This window comes from Ciona intestinalis, chromosome 1, assembly GCF_000224145.3.
Source record: "Ciona intestinalis chromosome 1, KH, whole genome shotgun sequence".
In the NCBI taxonomy this organism is placed as follows: domain Eukaryota; kingdom Metazoa; phylum Chordata; class Ascidiacea; order Phlebobranchia; family Cionidae; genus Ciona; species Ciona intestinalis.
The window spans coordinates 7,072,901-7,090,916 of NC_020166.2; the positions used below are offsets into that span (position 1 = coordinate 7,072,901).

At 37.7% G+C, this 18,016-nt stretch overlaps 2 protein-coding genes across 5 annotated transcripts; both read right to left on the reverse strand.

Moving 5' to 3' along the window:
- Positions 1 to 1,721: 1,721 nt before the first annotated feature.
- Positions 1,722 to 8,896, reverse strand: LOC100181721 (fibrous sheath CABYR-binding protein). Of its 3 annotated transcripts, none has more exons than XM_026833986.1 (13): positions 8,690 to 8,896; positions 7,939 to 8,111; positions 7,343 to 7,425; positions 6,904 to 6,969; positions 6,677 to 6,776; positions 6,411 to 6,621; positions 5,632 to 5,784; positions 5,188 to 5,363; positions 4,897 to 5,097; positions 4,749 to 4,832; positions 3,898 to 4,387; positions 3,078 to 3,825; positions 1,722 to 3,023 (listed from the first exon to the last, which is right to left on the reverse strand). In XM_026833986.1, the coding sequence occupies exons 1-13, from the start codon at positions 8,838 to 8,840 to the stop codon at positions 2,054 to 2,056; spliced, it is 3,606 nt and encodes a 1,201-aa protein (XP_026689787.1). In that variant the 5' UTR covers positions 8,841 to 8,896; the 3' UTR covers positions 1,722 to 2,053. The 3 variants fall into 3 exon arrangements, with proteins under 3 accessions (XP_026689787.1, XP_026689786.1, XP_002123454.1); XM_026833985.1 differs by having other exon boundaries at positions 1,722 to 3,016; positions 3,047 to 3,825; XM_002123418.5 differs by having other exon boundaries at positions 1,722 to 3,825.
- Positions 8,897 to 14,539: 5,643 nt separating this feature from the next.
- Positions 14,540 to 16,557, reverse strand: LOC100184100. 2 transcript variants are annotated; one of them, XM_026835102.1, is made up of 5 exons: positions 16,356 to 16,557; positions 16,009 to 16,167; positions 15,648 to 15,824; positions 15,187 to 15,507; positions 14,540 to 14,922 (listed from the first exon to the last, which is right to left on the reverse strand). In XM_026835102.1, exons 1-5 carry the CDS (start codon positions 16,456 to 16,458, stop codon positions 14,675 to 14,677), a joined length of 1,008 nt encoding a protein of 335 aa, XP_026690903.1. In that variant the 5' UTR covers positions 16,459 to 16,557; the 3' UTR covers positions 14,540 to 14,674. The 2 variants fall into 2 exon arrangements, with proteins under 2 accessions (XP_026690903.1, XP_018673157.1); XM_018817612.2 differs by having other exon boundaries at positions 15,648 to 15,827; positions 16,356 to 16,554.
- Between the last annotated feature and the right edge of the window lie 1,459 nt (positions 16,558 to 18,016).

Genomic DNA, 18,016 nt, shown 5'->3' on the forward strand with positions numbered 1-18,016 from the left:
ATACTTTTTTTATTGTGATTATAAAATCAAAATATTTAAAGATTACTTACATGGATGTCTTCTTTTACATGGACATTAGCTTGGGGCTTGATGCATTAAGAAATCCTTACGACAACCGTGTTTTTTTACCTACCTCACCCAGTATTAAATAACCTGACTAGTGACCACTCAGACTCAACTTTACAGTTCATTTTATAAATTTACCATTTTAATGTCTTGGCTGTACAGACCTATCTGCAAACCATGTTTCATGCCCTGGTACTCTATATTAGAACGCAAACAATTGGATATAATGTGAAATAGAATTTTAGTCAGACAAAAATAAGATACAGTACCTTAATATACATGTATGTAGAAAGTTAACAGTAAGCATTTCCACATTGCATAATTTGTAAATTAGAAAACAATTGTCTGCATTTATATTACTAAAGTATTTTTTAGTATGGTGCATAAAACAATAATTTTATTTTGACATTTTATCTGGCGTTTAGAAAAACTTCCATAGGGTTATAGTATTTTGTGTAAAACAAAGACAAAAAAATGATAAATAGAAACACTTACCAACTGGTATCTTTTATTTTCTTCATTTGAAAATTGTTGATTTCCAAGATTGACAAATTTGAAAAAATACATAAACCGAGCTTGCTAGGCTTACATAACCACGCATAATACTTGTGAAATCTGCTACATGAATTTAAATTAATTCTGAGCTTTTTTAGAGGTAATTAGAACCTCATATAGAACTAACTCTTGCAAGAAACTTTTTAAACAACTAAGCTTTGGATTTAAAAGAAAACAACGAATGGTTAACAAGCAATTAGTAAGCCTTTATCTACAAGCTATGTTATCGGTAAGTTATACTCAACATGCAGTCTAGAATGTGCGTTCCAAAACGAAAAGGCGCAAATACCCGGAGGGGATAAGTTTTACCATTTCGCTTGCACCACTTTTTTCGAGCATGGGGTTTCCCCATACGGTTGTCCCTTTTTACAGACAGTCTGCACGCGGACAATGCACGTGAACACTTTGTAAGACGTGGTACCAGGTGTGTTTTACTGTCTTGTGTCATTAGTTTAAAGTGCCCCACTCTAAAACTAATTTCTTCAAATATAAAAACAATGAATTGATGACCAAGAGTAATGCCACGTTTACCTAAATAGGTTGGACATTTTTAGATCCAAGCACGTTAAAACCTGACCCTGATCGAACTGTAATATATTCAACCAATTAAACAGTATAAGTTGGTATAATCTATTTAACGGCCGTTGGCCTAAATCCTTTAATGTGGAAAGAGTAAGCGAACGACCTACAATGCTCCTGACTGATAAACATTACCTTTACGTTGCCTTGAATCTAACTTACTTTATCCTCGCGTGGCCGGAAAACGCCAGGGTTTATCAACTCGTGCCAGCTCACGAGTTAAAGTGTGTGTTTCTTTGTGGGTGATTATCTTTTTGGATTTTTTTCATCTATGTTGTGTTAATGGCTGATAATTCTGGACAACCTATTTGTAACCACTGGGTTAGAGCAATTTTTGTAAAGTGTCTTGCCCAAGGACACATACGTCCACAATGGTGGCAGCGCCGAGCCCTGAACTCATTACCTCTGTTTTAATACAGGCAGGCGCCCTAATCACTATGCCACGGCGCCAGAGTTTTACCTATATACTTGAAGAAATGTGAAGGCTTCCAGCGACAAGCATACACAAACATATAAATAAATGACAGTTTACGAGTTTAAATTTTTAGGTTCATTGATTAAAAAAATGCAACAATTTACAACCAAGCGGCAAAGCTAACATTTTAGTAAACGGAGTCACTTATTTTATGGAACGCAAATTAAATAAGCATAGACCGAAAACAAGTCAGTCATTTGTAACCAAAAACGGCTTTCGTAATAATACGATTAGAACATTTCGAAATTCCAACCTTGCATATATATAAATATATATATTATGTATAACTTTGTACAAAACCGGCCATCATACAAGAACATTGACGTTTAAACACCAAGGCTATCCAAAAATAATTGTAATATTGCACTGCAATGCTTATTAATTCCAAGTCTTATTAATATTGTCCATACTGACAGTGGCATCGGTTTGAAGGGAACAGGTTTCAGATTTATGTAAATGAAAAATGTTATTGTTGTTATTATTGCTGTTGTTGTTTATACTTAAACCAGTGTCAGGATTGTTCTCTGATAGTTTTTCGTTATTTGTTTCAGTTCCGGATAATAAAGCTAAGTCCTCATCCAAACTTTTTGTGATTTCATCCAAGATGTCCTCAGTTGAGATCGCTTTCTTGAGTGGTTCATCAACTTCAACCTCCTTTTTAACTTCCTCTTCTTCATTTATCTTTACATCCGCTTGTTTGGGAGAATTTGAAATGTCAGCAGTTTGAGTGCTCCCGTTAGCGGACAATGTACTGAGGTTTCCGCTACTTACGTCTTGGTAAACGAAGTCAAATGAAGCGAGAACTTCATCTATGCTCGCGCTTGGGGGGTCAGATGAGCTGAGCGGTCTATCCGGTTTTTGGACTTCATCCGGAGCTTCCGCAGAGGTAACCTTGTTGTCAATTGCCGCAGGATCATCTAATTGTGATGTGCGTTGAGGGCTATTGTCTTCCTCGTTGTCATCGGCGGGTGGAGGCGGCAGGTTCAGGATGGAAAGAGGCGAAATATCACTTCGGTCTTTTGGAATTGAATTTACCTCGGAAACCTTTGCGGGTGAAGAAATTGATACGTCATCAGTGGAGTGTGTAGTGGCGTCATCTTTCTGGGGAATAATTGCGTCATCTATTATGGGCAGGGGAAGTTGGCTGTCGGTTGATGCTGGGATCTCATCATTTGGAGAAACTGCTTCATCACCGACAGTTTGGATTACGTCATCCTGTGGAGGTGGTGGAAGGGCATCGTTTGGTGTAGATACAATGACGTCATCTGGAAGAGGAACGACATCATCGGTAAGCAGTGGAGGAAGAATAACGTCATCGCTGGGTGGTGGCGGAAGAATGACATCATCGCTGGGTGGTGGCGGAAGAATGACATCATCGTTCAGCAGACCAATGACATTATCGTTAGGTGGTGGGGGAGGAATGACGTCACCGCTCGGCGTTTGCGGATGAATAACGTCATCACTCGGCGGTGGTGGACGAATGACGTCATCGCTGGGCGGAGCAATGACATCATCGTTGGTTGGTGGCGAAGGAATGGCGTCATCACTCGGAGGGGGTGGAAGAATCACGTCATCACTCGGTGTTGGCGGATGAATAACGTCATCACTCGGCGGTGGTAGAGGAATGACGTCATCGCTTGGCGAAGCAATGACATCATCGTTGGTTGGTGGCGGAGGAATGACGTCATCACTTGGCGGTGGTGGAGGAATGACGTCATCGCTTGGCGAAGCTATGACATCATCGTTGGTTGGTGGCCGAAGAATGACGTCATCACTTGGCGGTGGTGGGGGAATGACGTCATCGCTTGGCGGAGCAATGACATCATCGTTGGTTGGTGGCGGAGGAATAACGTCATCGCCCGGCGTTGGCGAAAGAATGACTTTATCTGTCGGTGGTGACGGTGGAATGACGTCATCACTGAGACGAGAAGACAGATCTTCTATGGTGACGTCATCGGAAGGAGGAGGTGGCAAGGCGTCATTGTTTGTGGCAGATGTCTCAACTGTGTCAGTTGAAGCAGAGATGATCTCATCACTTGGAGGTGGCGACAGAATATCAACGATGGGTTCGGGAAGTTTCTCTTCAGTCGCATCTTTTACATTCACAGCAATATCAACATCTGATACTTCCAAGATTTTCTCTTCAGATTCTTAAACGCAGCATATTTTTTAATTTATTTTTAAAATTAAAATACACTTCAGTTTACTACGGATAAGCTTACCTTGTTTCTTTGGATCCTGCAGAGACTTTCTCTTTGCTTCTTCTTCCTTATGAATAGAAACCCTCTTTAATCGTTCAGCTCTCTTCTCTTTCATTTCGTCCAACTTCTTCGCCAACTCTCCTTCCGCTTCTCCGGACTTCGGTCGACCTCCGGACTTCCTCGGACTCTCAGATCTCATGACTGCTTCTCTTTTCTTCTCAAGTGTCTTCATCCACGGGACTTCATTCACTTCTTCTTTTTTCTCAATGTTCGTCACTTCCGCCCGTCGAAGCTTCACCTGAACCACTTCCGGCTCTTCTTTCCTTTGAACAACCGGAGACTTTTTGAGAACATCTCGGTCAACTTTTTTCAACTGCACAGCTGCAATCCCAGCGGTCAAAGCGTTCGGTTGTCTCTCAGTCTTCTCAGCTTTAGGCGAAGGCTTTGTCGCTCTTAGCTTGGTCTGTCCGATGTCCACGACAGGCAGCATAGCAATACCGAACCTCTCGGCCTATGAAATATAACATTTAGATTCAATAGGCAATATTGTCTTTATACAATGGGATACTGGTAATAATTTTTGAAAACCAACACAAATACTACAATAATCGTGTCATTTTAAATGACAAATGGTTAATTTAAATCTTATTGGTTGGGGACCCCACGACTTTTGTCGTATCCCCCTATGCAAACAGACAAACAAACATGTTATCTAATTGATATTCCAATCACTGTTTTTGGATTACACTTAACATGGCCACTTAATCTAAACTAGGAGTAGGAGGCATCTATACAAGCAGAGTTCTAAACTATATGCAGACACGACGTTGTGCAGACCAGGTATCAAATTTATAACAATAATAGGCATTTACCTTTTCTTTGGGTGACGTCGGTGGTGACGATTCGAGTAGATCCGGTTGTACGGCGCCCGCTTCTTCAATTTCAGTTGTGCCGTCCTAAACATTATGTTAACGTTTACTTTTAAAAAGGGGTTTTTTTTTTCTTGCTGTCTATAGTTACCATAAGTAAGTTTTCTTTTGATTTTCCCTTCTCTATTTCCGAGACAAATTCCTCTTTTGGTCGTTGAAAAAAGATCGCGCATTTTCGGAATTCCGAGCCGTTCTGTTTCATCCGAACATGTGAGGTCACCAGCACCGTACAAAGCTCCCAACCAGCGTCTCCGTATTTTCCCGCCTCTGCTTCTAAACTTTCCTGGACGTTCTTAAAACCGACCATTCATTAACCAATTGGATACCAGATGATGTTGACGTCACGTTTTTACGACATGACGTCATGCTACATATATCTTACGTCATCAATTGGCGCCCACACAATTCGAACCATCCCGTCGTACTTTACGGGTTTCTCTTCATTCGTGACGTCATCGCCACCATTATCGGTCTTCGTGATGTTATTCTCGTAAAAGCAGAGAGTGATGACGTCAAACTCACGAAGCTTGTTCTTTTTATTCTCTTTGACCGGTTCGTCTGGTAAACAATGTTTTAGTTATATAAGTTATATTGTTAAAAAGAATCAATTATTATAGTAGGGCAGGGAAAATGGGACACTTTCGTTCTATTTTCTTATTCCATTTAGTAGTAAACAAAGCCAAGAGACATTTAAAGAATTATAAAACTGTGTTCTCAAGACTCCCATATATAGACCATTGTTCTCAACCGTTACATATAACGCATTAAAAATACAAACACAAAATGTATTTGATAAAATGAGCATTACATCCAACAATTTACTCACCACCAGTGGTGGCAGAGAGCTCCCCCACGTTGATGACCTCAGTTAACCTCGTGTCCTCTTTGACTAATGACAGCCAATCGTCAGACCACGTGACATTTGTGTCCCGTTTCGGTTGAGTGGCTTTGGCTTTCTTTTTTCGTTTTAGTTTCTTTTCTGTTTGTTTGATACACAAGATTAGAATAAGTCTACATTTAAGAATGACTGATATTCACTGATAACGTCACCAACTCATATTTTTCAATAATTCTTGCAACAGTTTGAATTTCTCGCGAAATTTTACTTTAAAATATTCCCTATGCCACCACGTTTTGGGAGTATTAGTTTTTCGCGATGGTTTTGACACAAGTTTTAGGCAATGTATTTTATATCATCACAAAATCTTTTCCCCCAAATGTTAAAAGACTTGCGCGCTTTCGTGTCTAAACTTAGCCCAAAACTGGAAACCAAAACCAATAAATTAAAATAGTTCCGTTTGATTGACAACCAGTTTATTCGTTCTATTTTACTCATTTGTGCCGGACAAACTAACTCGTATGATATACTGCAGTTGCATAACTTTTTACAGCGTTTGTAATAAATAATGAACCATATGTTTACATCACATTTGAGGTCTGTATTGACTAGGGGGCAAAGCAAAGTAAAAACATTAAATATTTCGTCCGCTTTTGTATAAAATATGACCTGAGTAAAATTCTCAAACTGTGAGACTGGATATTTTTAAAATATTATGACTATTAAACTGCTAACAAATTAAATGTTCAAATATTACCACATTTTACCTGTACATTTGATGTGTACGCACTCAACCTTGTAGTTGTATTTCTGGTTGCTGTCCGACCCAGTCTCATGCAAATATATCATACGTAGAGTCAGATTTTCCGACTTGTCCGAAACACCGTTTTCCGAAGTGCCGTTCTCCTTCGTCGTTACGTCATCGTCGACACGCATGACTGAGAGTAGCCTTCCACATTTAGAGGCTTCTGTGTCTATCTAAAATGGCTTGAAATGACGATTTTTAAAGAGAAGGAACAAAAGTTATAAATACCATTTCCTGTAGCTTTCTGACGTATTCTCCACTCGCTATCTTTGTGACGTCATAAGTAAACTCTTTTATACTGAACACCCAGTGATGCTCAATGTCCATCCTGACAAAATTATAATTTGTATATTGTAGCCACCTGCTGTTTTGATATGATTCTTTAATTCCATAGGCTTTTAACTTCTATTAATTAGGATTTTGAACAAAAATCGTTGAAAAATGGTGAAACTTACATTACGTTTAGGAATGTCTTCTGAGCTTCCATTTTCTTTAAAGAAAACTCTTTTTTCAATCTTGATCTAGACAAAACGACACATGATTATCCAAAAAGTTTTCACTGAACACTGGATGTTTCTGGACTGTGTGCATATAGGACAGGTCCTAACAGCTAGCGAAAGCTGATTGAAATCAAGTAATTAAAACGACATGTTATTTTAAACCAGGCATGCGAGAAGGATGTTGTCACGGCTACAATGTGTCAAGATTGACACGAAACAGTGAAGAAAGTGGCAGCCCGCTATTTATGCAACTACGTTGGTGCCGGGTGGAAATAACGACTTCCGCATTGCTTGACATTTGCATAAATTGTGCCGTCAGCGCTTAATGAAGTAATAATAATGAACTAGTTAACATATTCATGTATGTAATAATGTAAGGTGTAATATAACCTACTTTACTTTTGGACGTAATAGAAACACTGTGTGTGTCATAGGCCCAGTTTCGCTTGCTTCTTCATCGTCCAGCTGCTTGTTTTCCTAAAACGTAAAACGTTTAAAAAAAAGTAATGAGCCACTACATTACACTACAAGATAAACTGTTTTATTTAACTCCAAGACAGGTCACGGTCACTAGAATTAAGTTACTAATATATTTAATAAATCCATCACTGTTTGGTATTACATACACTTTTTTCCCAGATATAGTTGTCAAAACATTCAAGTTTTGCCTGCATTAAATGCTGTTGCGTATTACTGTGATTGCAACGGTGGGTATATGCGGGTAGGGTGGGGGAAGACGGGACACTTTTAGTACATAATATCCAAAAATCCTGATCGTGTTTCAAACAATTAACAACGGGCTATGGAAGCCATGAGGAAACGGTTTTAAATATATTTAAATGTTCTTTATTTACTGCAAAATGGGACGAGAGAAAAAATGAAAAGGTGTCCTATCTTTCCAAACCCTACTGTATATCTACTACACAAGTTTGGTCCAACAAGTCACATCCATATTAATAACATCTAATATTTCAAAAAATTAAACACAACCTCAACGATCAGTGAATTTCTTCCAAGCTGGGAAGGCTTGCTTCCTTTTACTTTGGGAACAACGAAAGCAAGATGGTAACTTTTTCTGTGGGCGCCAGTCAATAAACGTAGGATAGAATTTGGAGGGTGACGAACAGGGGATTTTTTCTTACCCTCTTCGGAATTATCGGGAACTACAAAAAGGTGATAAATAAAAAGAAACCGCATTAAAGACTGTTGTTTTAAAGTACCAGTAGTTATACTTTCTTAAAAAAAACATGGAGAATACAAACAGGCAGTTTTATCTTGGGTGTGCAAAATACATTTTAACACAGTGACAGACGGTGATTATATCTATAAGATAACATATTATCAGGGAATGCGAAACATCTGCATAATGCATATAAACACATTGTGCCTATGCGCCAAGCTACCAACGTTTTCTAAGTGTGTACAAACGTGCGTTTTAGTTTCTCTCCCCTGACATCACAATATATAGTAGGGTGGGGGAAGATGGAACACCTGCCACCCTACTATATATTGTTATTTCAGATAAACATCAAACATAAAGGAGTTTCCCTAAAATCAGATAAAATGCATGTGTTTAGTGTTTCTTATCAATAGAGCTTTTACTATTAAACTATATATATATATTACTTCATCCTACAGCGGAAAATTGATCCAAGCATTAATTAAATTAGTTGTAATCCGATATTCGTAATTTAATTTAACCAAATTTCACTCTATTACATTATACGCAAAAGTGTCTTACCGGTCTCTTTGGGTTTCTTTATAATTACGTCCACTGCTGTATACTCCCTAGCGCGACCAACGTAGCGTGTGACGTCATCATCTGGTAGGTGGCAACGTGTGACGTCATCAGTGACGTATAGGTCGACCTTCTTGGAGCTCTTCTGTCCCATGACTTTTAATTAATCAGTTGAAATTAAAAGGAACGGTAACTTCACATACTGGTATCCTGCGAAATACGTGGAAATGAGATGATATACCTGCGTAGTGTATGTACAGGCGTGACCATAACGCGCTGGACATGACTTGTTTGCCCACATTATAGAAAAAAGCTTATACTCTAAACCGTGATTTGTCAATTACTGATGCTATAATTTCAATTTCCATATTCACCAAGAGTATATTTCTAGCGTTCCAATTAATAGTGTCATTAACTAATTATATTACGCTTTATAACTTTCTTTCTGTCTATACGCCTTCTTTTTACTGTCTACTGCCTAATGTACCAACTTATTCACTATCACTAGATCCACGTGAATCGATGGCAACCACCCAAGTCCTTATTGTTGTTGCCCGCCGCCGCCTCTCGACTAAAGAGGAAGTTTCGTAATTTCCTCTTCAAATCTCACACGTACTCAGGCGGCAGCGTGGTCGCGCGTTAAACAATGCACTCTTAATCGTTGTGAAAATAATCAGCACCAATTGAACTGTGTTAATTACTGCTGGCAGTTTTAACATCGCCCTGTGCATGCCTGCTTCCCTACTATATGCGTAGCGGTCCAGGAAATTAATTGACAGGGATTAGGCTCGTGTTACATATAGTAGCCAAAAGTTACCCAGTCCATTACACTTTAGTTTCAAAAGGGAAATTTCAGTTTTCAACAAAATCAATGGCCACAAACTCTTATGACGTAATGTGTTTAAATAATTTATAAAGAAAGTTAAGTGAGATGTGACGCTCTCTGCGGTTTCTATTCTCTAATATGTGTGAAGCAATAAAGAAACCCCGCGCAACCTTCGATCGAGACATCTTAAACATTTGCTCTAGCTCACCCAGTAACACCACGTAGTTGTGTAACGTAGTGTAAAGTAACTTTTAAAGTGACGTGGACCAACAATCAAATGTTGCAATCATTTGTGTAAGTTTTACAAAATAATTTCGACCATATTCATTAATATGACTGACAAACACCACTATACAAACTGCTGCACTCATTTAACGCATCTATAAACTTACTGTTGCTACTTCCTTTTATCTGCTTTATAATAGACCAAAGAACAAACGAATTCCAAGCGAAACCAGAGGGCGTTAGTGTCAATAGAAACCAGTTCAGCCTCTTGGTTTCACCTGTTGTTCTATAATGTGGGCCGTATGTTACAATGTGTGGAAGTTGCTGTTATATCCTGCTTTCACAACAAATACTGCAATACTGCATGTATAGTCTATAAGAGAACACAGACTGTACAAGTTTCTGCAACCGACAGCTGAGTGACGTTCACATCGACATGTGCATAGAAGCTTGGTTATGCAAGTCAACGCCTTCGCACGTTTATTTATAGCACTGTGGGGTAAGATGGGACATATTTAGTACATAATAACCAAATATCTTTATGGTATTTTAAACAATTAAAAATGGTCAATGGAAGTCGTAAGGATATGATTCTATACTTCTTTGAATGTTTATTGTTTACTACAAAATCGGACGATAAAAAAGAACGAAAAGTGTCCCATCTTCCCCCACCTCACTATATACGGATTAATGCAAGTTTTTTGTCTGCCTGATGAACATTACTACAACAATCAAGCTTCTCGATGGTTACAAGCTACAAAGTTTTCTGTATCTGAATGTCTTAGGCATGTTGTTACTAGATACTGTTTAGATTTGAACCCACAGTATAGTCCTCATACTTTGCTTCCATTGATAAATATAACGCAAAATCATATCCTTATTGCAAGTACGAATATATTTTACACCTAATCCTGTTTAAAAGTATTTTTTTCTTTGGATGCTAAATGTTTACACATTAAACACCCAACACACTATAGGAAACGCCTACTACAACATCTGTTCCTTAAAATAGCAACATCATATCATCCTGTCAGCGGTTCAAGTCACCTTAGGATGTCTCGTCAACTGAAGATAAGACTCGTAGGATTTCACACCATCTGTATTTCAAAGGCGGGAACATCCTCTACTTTAATTCTTTGTTTCTATCTTTCTCTTGGTTATCTAGTTTCGTGGACTGACGTGCGAGTTCTGCATTGACAAGTTGCATGCTTCAAACAATGGGTGTGCAGCGTTTGCTTCGAGCTGTATTTGATCTCAATGTTTACGCGAAAATATATAAGTTTCGCTGCTTATCAACGTACGAACATACAATGACAACATCATACCAAGCTGTGCTGCGGAAAATTGAACATGAACTGTTCCTATAATCGCAATTAGTTCTGCTTGCTTGTAACGTATTTAGCCTACACTCAACTGTTGTTGTGTCGTGCATGTTCTTTCTTGCTACTCTTGCGTGCGGCCAATAATCGGAAAGACAGATAAGGCGTCGAACTATTACAACATCACATTAGACAACCATAGTTTTGCAATGTGGCACTCTGTGTTATAGATGGCAACCTTACAACAAATAGAAATGCTTTATTCTTGGTATCTGTCTTGCAAATAAAATATAAGCATTAGCAATAACTGGAATATTAAAACGCCTTCTACAAAGTCACTATACTAAATTTGTTTCTGCTGAAATTAATTTAATAAAGTTGTCACGGCACGAATTCATGTTTCGATCTTAAATTTTAGTTACATTTTCGCTGCGCAAACTAGTAGTCAATATTAGATACATATTATAAAGAATGAGGTAAGTTAAGTTAATATTATCCTTTTTCTCCCGTTTTGATAGTAAACAAAAACCATTTGCTGAATTATATATGTTTATATCCAAACGAATATGAAATTAAAATCTTTGTAATTGTTCATAACACGATAGGAAATATTGAATTCAAGTGCTAACGATATCCCATCTTACCCCACAGAACTATAATCCCACGAAGCGGTATGCAATATTTTTAGAAACGGAAAACAAACGTAAATAATCGTTCTATTTAAACTAACGTTCAACGTTTATCAGATAAAAACAAATTAGTTTCGAATAATATGTCTCAGTTCTTCACAATCTTAACATCACGTCTATTCTCAAGGGAAACTGAATCAGGACAAGGTGTTGCCAAAAACGTAACATAACCAACGTCTATTTCACTTCCTATATTCCAATTTCACGACCAAATAAGGAAAACAATCGCCTGCTATGTCTCGCGTTCTGTGGCCTTACGGCTTATGTATACGTGATGGGGAGGGACAAGTCGTTACAGCTTTGAAAGACGAAACATATTTTGTGAGGTAAGATGGGACATTTTCATTATATTTTCTCGTCTCTCTTTGGTTCTAAACAAAACAAACATTTACAGAATTGTATAACTGTAGCCCTGCGACTCCAAAGGAGGTCTCTCAACTGTTAATATACGAATAGGCAATATAGAAATTAGGCGCGATCGGTATCCCATACTTCCCCATAGTACGTAACTGAAAACTGAAACAAAACTAAAAACTAATAAAACTTAGCCTAAGTGTTTTTCGTAACGCGTACTATAGTAAGGCTGGACTTATACCGTGACTCTTTTCATCCTATATTGAAATATTGCACGTTCGGTATATAGCAACAAAGAAATTAATCTTAGGACGTATCTGCGCATAGGAAGATACGTCCTAAACGATAATTACTTCCGCTTTCAAAAGACCAGGAAACTAAAACAAAACATAGAACGTAACATTGACCGATCGATTTCACTGAAAAGCCCACAGCACGACCTATCTCATGGTAGAGTTTCGTTTTAAACAAAACAATCCTATTATGAAATCAATTCGTTTCGTTTTATTGGTTTTGTTGAACGTTTTATAATAAAATAATCTCAACGTAGTTTATGTTATTTTGTATACAAACATTATTGTCATGGATGTATGTTTATATAGGGTGGGGGAAGATAAGACACCTTTACGTTCTATTTCCTCGTCCCACTTGGTAGTTTACAAAGCACTTTTAAAGAATTATAAAACCGTATCCTTACCACTTCCATAGACCGTTGTTTATTTGTTTAAAACACGATCAGGATATTTGAATATTATGTGCGAAGATGCCCTATCTTTCTCCACACTAATACGTCATTTTGAACGTCTACAGATACATTCTCAAGTATTGTCACAAAGGTCGGATATAACTGTTAAACCGACTGTCCAGCTTTCAGATACCTAAAGTTTCCAAATGATCAATTCAATTTTGTAACTACATATCTAGTATATCATATATTTAAGCTTGCTTATCAAAATCTAAAGTCGCTGTAATTATTTCAATCTTTCCGTTTCATAACAAAGCTTCTTTCAACCAAGTCCATAAGACTACCAAGTGAATACACGTTGGTCGAGTTACTATATATCTCAGAAGTTTATGCCAATTCCCGAGCGGGTGCAAAGACTGTACACCAGGGTGCCTTTAATTAGACTAACAGTTCGTCACACTCGAGATAACACTGTAGCTCTTGAAGCAACACTAGCCAATAATTAACTTATAATTAGTTAGCAAAGCGACTGCAAAGTCGAGGAGACACTTTTACCTGTGCAGAGCAAATATTCCGAATAAACAGTTCAACAGTGTATACTGTACAGACCATCCAAATCCTAACTATATTCAGTAAAATATCATTGCCTACCACTTAGCTCTACGCTGAGATGTTTACAAATACGAGACTAACATTTTGCTTGGACGAGTATTGACCTCACGCTATTATACTTAAACTTTAGACGCGCGTATACATTGATCTACTCGGTGTAATTTATAACCATCAGTGATATACTTCCGCTTATGCGCAATGCTGGTGGTCTCATACACATTCATATGCAAGTGTACTAAGCCGCTTACACTGTAACAGTCATTACTGTGAGCCAGGCTTTGTAAAAAGCTGCACTGCCTGTCTACCTGCCAAATGCACAAGCGTGTTGACGCCCAGCACTGTCATTACATTCGCTCAGCTGTTATAGTATTATTAAGTACGACGCAGACTCGACGTGATGATTTGGTCGACCCATTTTATCGCATTCAAGGATAAAAAGTTTAACAGTCATAAACCTGATGACGTCATGTACTGTGCCAACAGATAGACATATCACAGTGCGGCAGTTTGCCACATATTTTTAACCTGGATTTTGTTATGTTTAAAATATACAGCACTTTACAAATTTAATGTATACGCCAATAATTTGTATTATACGTACGCATTTTGCGTTTATTTTTGAAACAGTTTCAAATCGATGTATAAAATAAAGAGTAATTCGGGTGTCGAAAGCTTCATGAATTATTTAACAATTTGATCCGTCGAAATTTGGCATGTTACTGACCCCTGGCCGTTAGATCGATGGTATAATTTGATTGAATTGATTTGGGGACAATCCAATAGTTATACGCGGAACAGGGAGTACTTAATAACGGTGAATATACTTTCGAACGTACGACTTCTGCAGGCATAAGACCTACATCGAATATAACACGTATAGTCTTTACTTCATTGTGGCCAATACAAATGGAAATGACCGTAAATTCACTCACCACAGTTTCCGTATTCTATATCATTAACACTGTTCTACTGTTTATCTTGGACTACAAATAAATAATAGGTAAATGCTGTTTAAAACACGATCAAGATATTTTGATATTATGAGCTAAAGGTGTCCATATTCCCCCACTCTACTATACATTTTTGGAAATATTAGGCAATATATGCTTAGGTGTCCCACGATGTTAATAGAACACCATATTGTATATTTGAAATTCTTTTATTAAAAACGAACTGCCATCGGTATAATAAAAAAACGAATCCTTTTAATAAATACACTATATCACGTAACAAATTTCGTTGCACAATATCGAGCAAATGATACATAGTTTGCAAGAATTATCTGCACAACGCTCCTCCTGGTATCCCGGCTTCAACATCGCCTGTCGGGTGGCAAGTGCACACAATTTCTCCGGTACAAAACACTTCCCACTGCCCGATGAAGTCGTCGGGTCTTGCACAATTGGCTTCGCACTGACCTCCGCACCTTGGTGATAAGACTCCAGGAGCTGACTTGTCACAGACGCAAATCGAGTTCTCTGCCTGCCCTGAGCATGATCCGTTGCGACATTGGACGTCACAGCCGACTGTTGAAAATCAAAGACGTATAAGAAAAAATATTGTAAATATAGGTATTGGACATAAAAAGGTGCAGAAGGCTTGTCATTTTTTGCCCTTTTTACAAACTACAACAGTAAAGTTGCATTCATTGCATTTTACTCCCAACGTATGTGTAATTAGTTTATTTACACTATTTGTAACTGTACGTATATAGATTGTTCCCGTTGAAGTAAGATGTGCCTTTAAATTTAAAAATCGGACGTGTTTAGTGACAAAAATTCTTTGCTTACCTGCACCTCTTGGAACTTCAGTAAAAACCTCAATCGCAGCGGTTTCTGCTTCAACTGTTGTTGGGGGCTCAGTGGTTGTGTCTGGCATTTCACTTGTAGTTGGCAACTCAGTAGTTGATTCAGTCGAAGGTCGAGCTGGTGCTACCAAAAGTCCCTCTACCGCCTCAGGTGGCGCGATAAGTTCACTTTCTCCACATTTTACGCACTTCTTGCAACTTTTTCTGCACCTTGTTTCCATCCATGTTTTATAAAGAGAAGCTGGACTGCAGTAGTTCATCACTTCGGCCCAATATTGACACTCGGCGTCCATGTCTGCACAATCTATTGAAAAAAAAAAACTATTTTAAAACAAACTTTTCAAAAACAATCGTTTCTTATGACAAAATTCTAGAATTAAACTAAAGTGTATATGTTTACGGGACGCTTTTATTTGTTTAGTTCTATTTTTAATATTCACGTACCTTCAGTGCATGGTATTTGGTTGGATACGGACGACCTTGCGCAGTTATTAACCGGACATTTTCCACATGACCTCTTGCAAACTCTTTGCACGAGGAATGACAACAGATGGTTGTTGCAGTAGGCAGGGGCGAGATACGTTGCACAGAATTTATTCGTGTCTTGACAGGTGTCTACTTCTTCTATATTCAAATAAATCTTGATTAAATGTCACTACTAAGATCGTTATGTTAAATTAGTAGTAACAGTTAGCGCATACACGTCACCAGCTATATTTAAAATCAGCACAGCAAATAGATTGTATCTCGAATGCAAAACAGTCTACATAAAAGTAAATGCAACTCAAGCTTATGCCATAATTACCTCCGCATGATCTAGGTTCAACATTAGGACAAAGTCGACAGGTACCGCATGATAAGGCACATTTCTCACGTACGATAATCCCGACGTAATTTGTGTGGTTGCAAAACGCTTTCATTCTGTCGTGGCCACACCATACAGAAACATCGTCACATGTATCACCTGAAAAATACATGTTGTTAAAATTAACAGTTCATCGTGTACGTAATCGTGCCTATTAGCCATTCGGGTACAGTTAAACGAATACCGTGTTATCGCTAGTAACCTCATGACGTCAATGATCACGTACGAACCTATGTTGCATATATCATAAACCATAACTTATTCACTGTTTAGTCAGTATAACTTACTGCAAGCTTGTTCTGAGCCTTCAAACACCGCCGATAGTTGTCGATGGTTTTCCATTGCATTGGTTGCGAGGACAGCTAAGGCGAGAATCATTAAACACTTCATCTTCTATTTCGTTAGTACTTGTTGCTTCTTTAAATTCCGTGATGTCTTTCTGCTCTTCTTTATATATCTTCTTGTTGTGTTTGAATTGTGGATGCCTTGACTATGGAACTCATCTTTATATATACTGTTACTGTGTCCAAACCTTTTTCCTCATATTTCCATGAAGTATTGTTTATTAGAACACCATACACATGGCAGTAATAATCACTGGGTAGGAGTTGTATATAATTGTCAAATAACTCACGATATAAATTCGTTGTACACATAGTGAGCTGTATGAATAATTACAAGGAACGCAATCTCGCTGAATGAGGGAACGGTATACACATAATGATGGAGTATTAGAATCTATTAGACGTTACCGACTTGATAATTACACGTTGAACAGACTCACAAACGGTACGTTCGTATAAAGTTTGTTTAGTCGCTATTTACACGGAAGTTTAACGTACCACATATACGTAGGTTGATTTGTTAAACGTCACCAACGTAATTCCAATTAGCATGACGATTTCATTAAATTGTAAACGCATGAAATTGCATCCTTTATTTAATTCATATTGACCCTTGCTTATTTTCCTGATTTAAATATTATTGCTCAATTTTACTTGATAAACTAAAAGTATTTTTATTTGTCAAAACAAGCTGTGTGAAATATTTGAGCACGTTGTATAAAGCTAAATGTCTAGATTGATGGTTGAAATTGGCAAACTACAGAATTTTGACGGTTTTATTATGGTCGTATTGTGCTCGTTCGTGCATCATTAAAATGGTTCAAGTGAAAAGAGTTTTTATGCTGTGTACCATCTGGCCCCGAACCTTATCTTGTTGCACCTTATACTCAGTCGTTTTCAAGCAAATGTGTGATGCAGCTGAAGCTTTCTGGTAGTTGTATATTTGTTCGACGTATCATCAAAATGTTGCACTTTTGCAAAAGTTTTGATGTCAAATAAAATGCCTTAAACATAGATTACGTAATTGTTTCAAATTTGTTTAACAATTGAATGAAATCGTCATGCTAATTGGAATTACGTTGGCGACTTTAAACAAATCAACCTACGTATATGGGGTACGTTAAACTTCCATGTAAATAGCGACTAAACAAACTTTATAAGAACGTGCCGTTTGTGAGTCTGTTCAACGTGTAATTATCAAGTCGGTAAGGTCTAATAGATTCTAATACCCCATCATTATGTGTATACCGTTCCCTTATTCAGCGAGATTGCGTTCCTTGTAATTATTCATACAGCTCACTATGTGTACAACGAATTTATATCGTCCGTTATTTGACAATTATATACAACTCCTACCCAGTGATTATCAGTGGCATGTGTATAGTGTTCTAATAAACAATACTTCATGGAAATATGAGGAAAAAGGTTTGGACACAGTAACAATATATATAAAGATGAGTTCCATAGTCAAGGCATCCACAATTCAAACACAACAAGAAGATTTATAGAGAAGAGCAAAAAGAAGTCTAGAATTAAGCAAAAAGTACTAACGAAATAGAAGATGAAGTGTTTAATGATTCTCGCCTTAGCTGTCTTCGCAACCA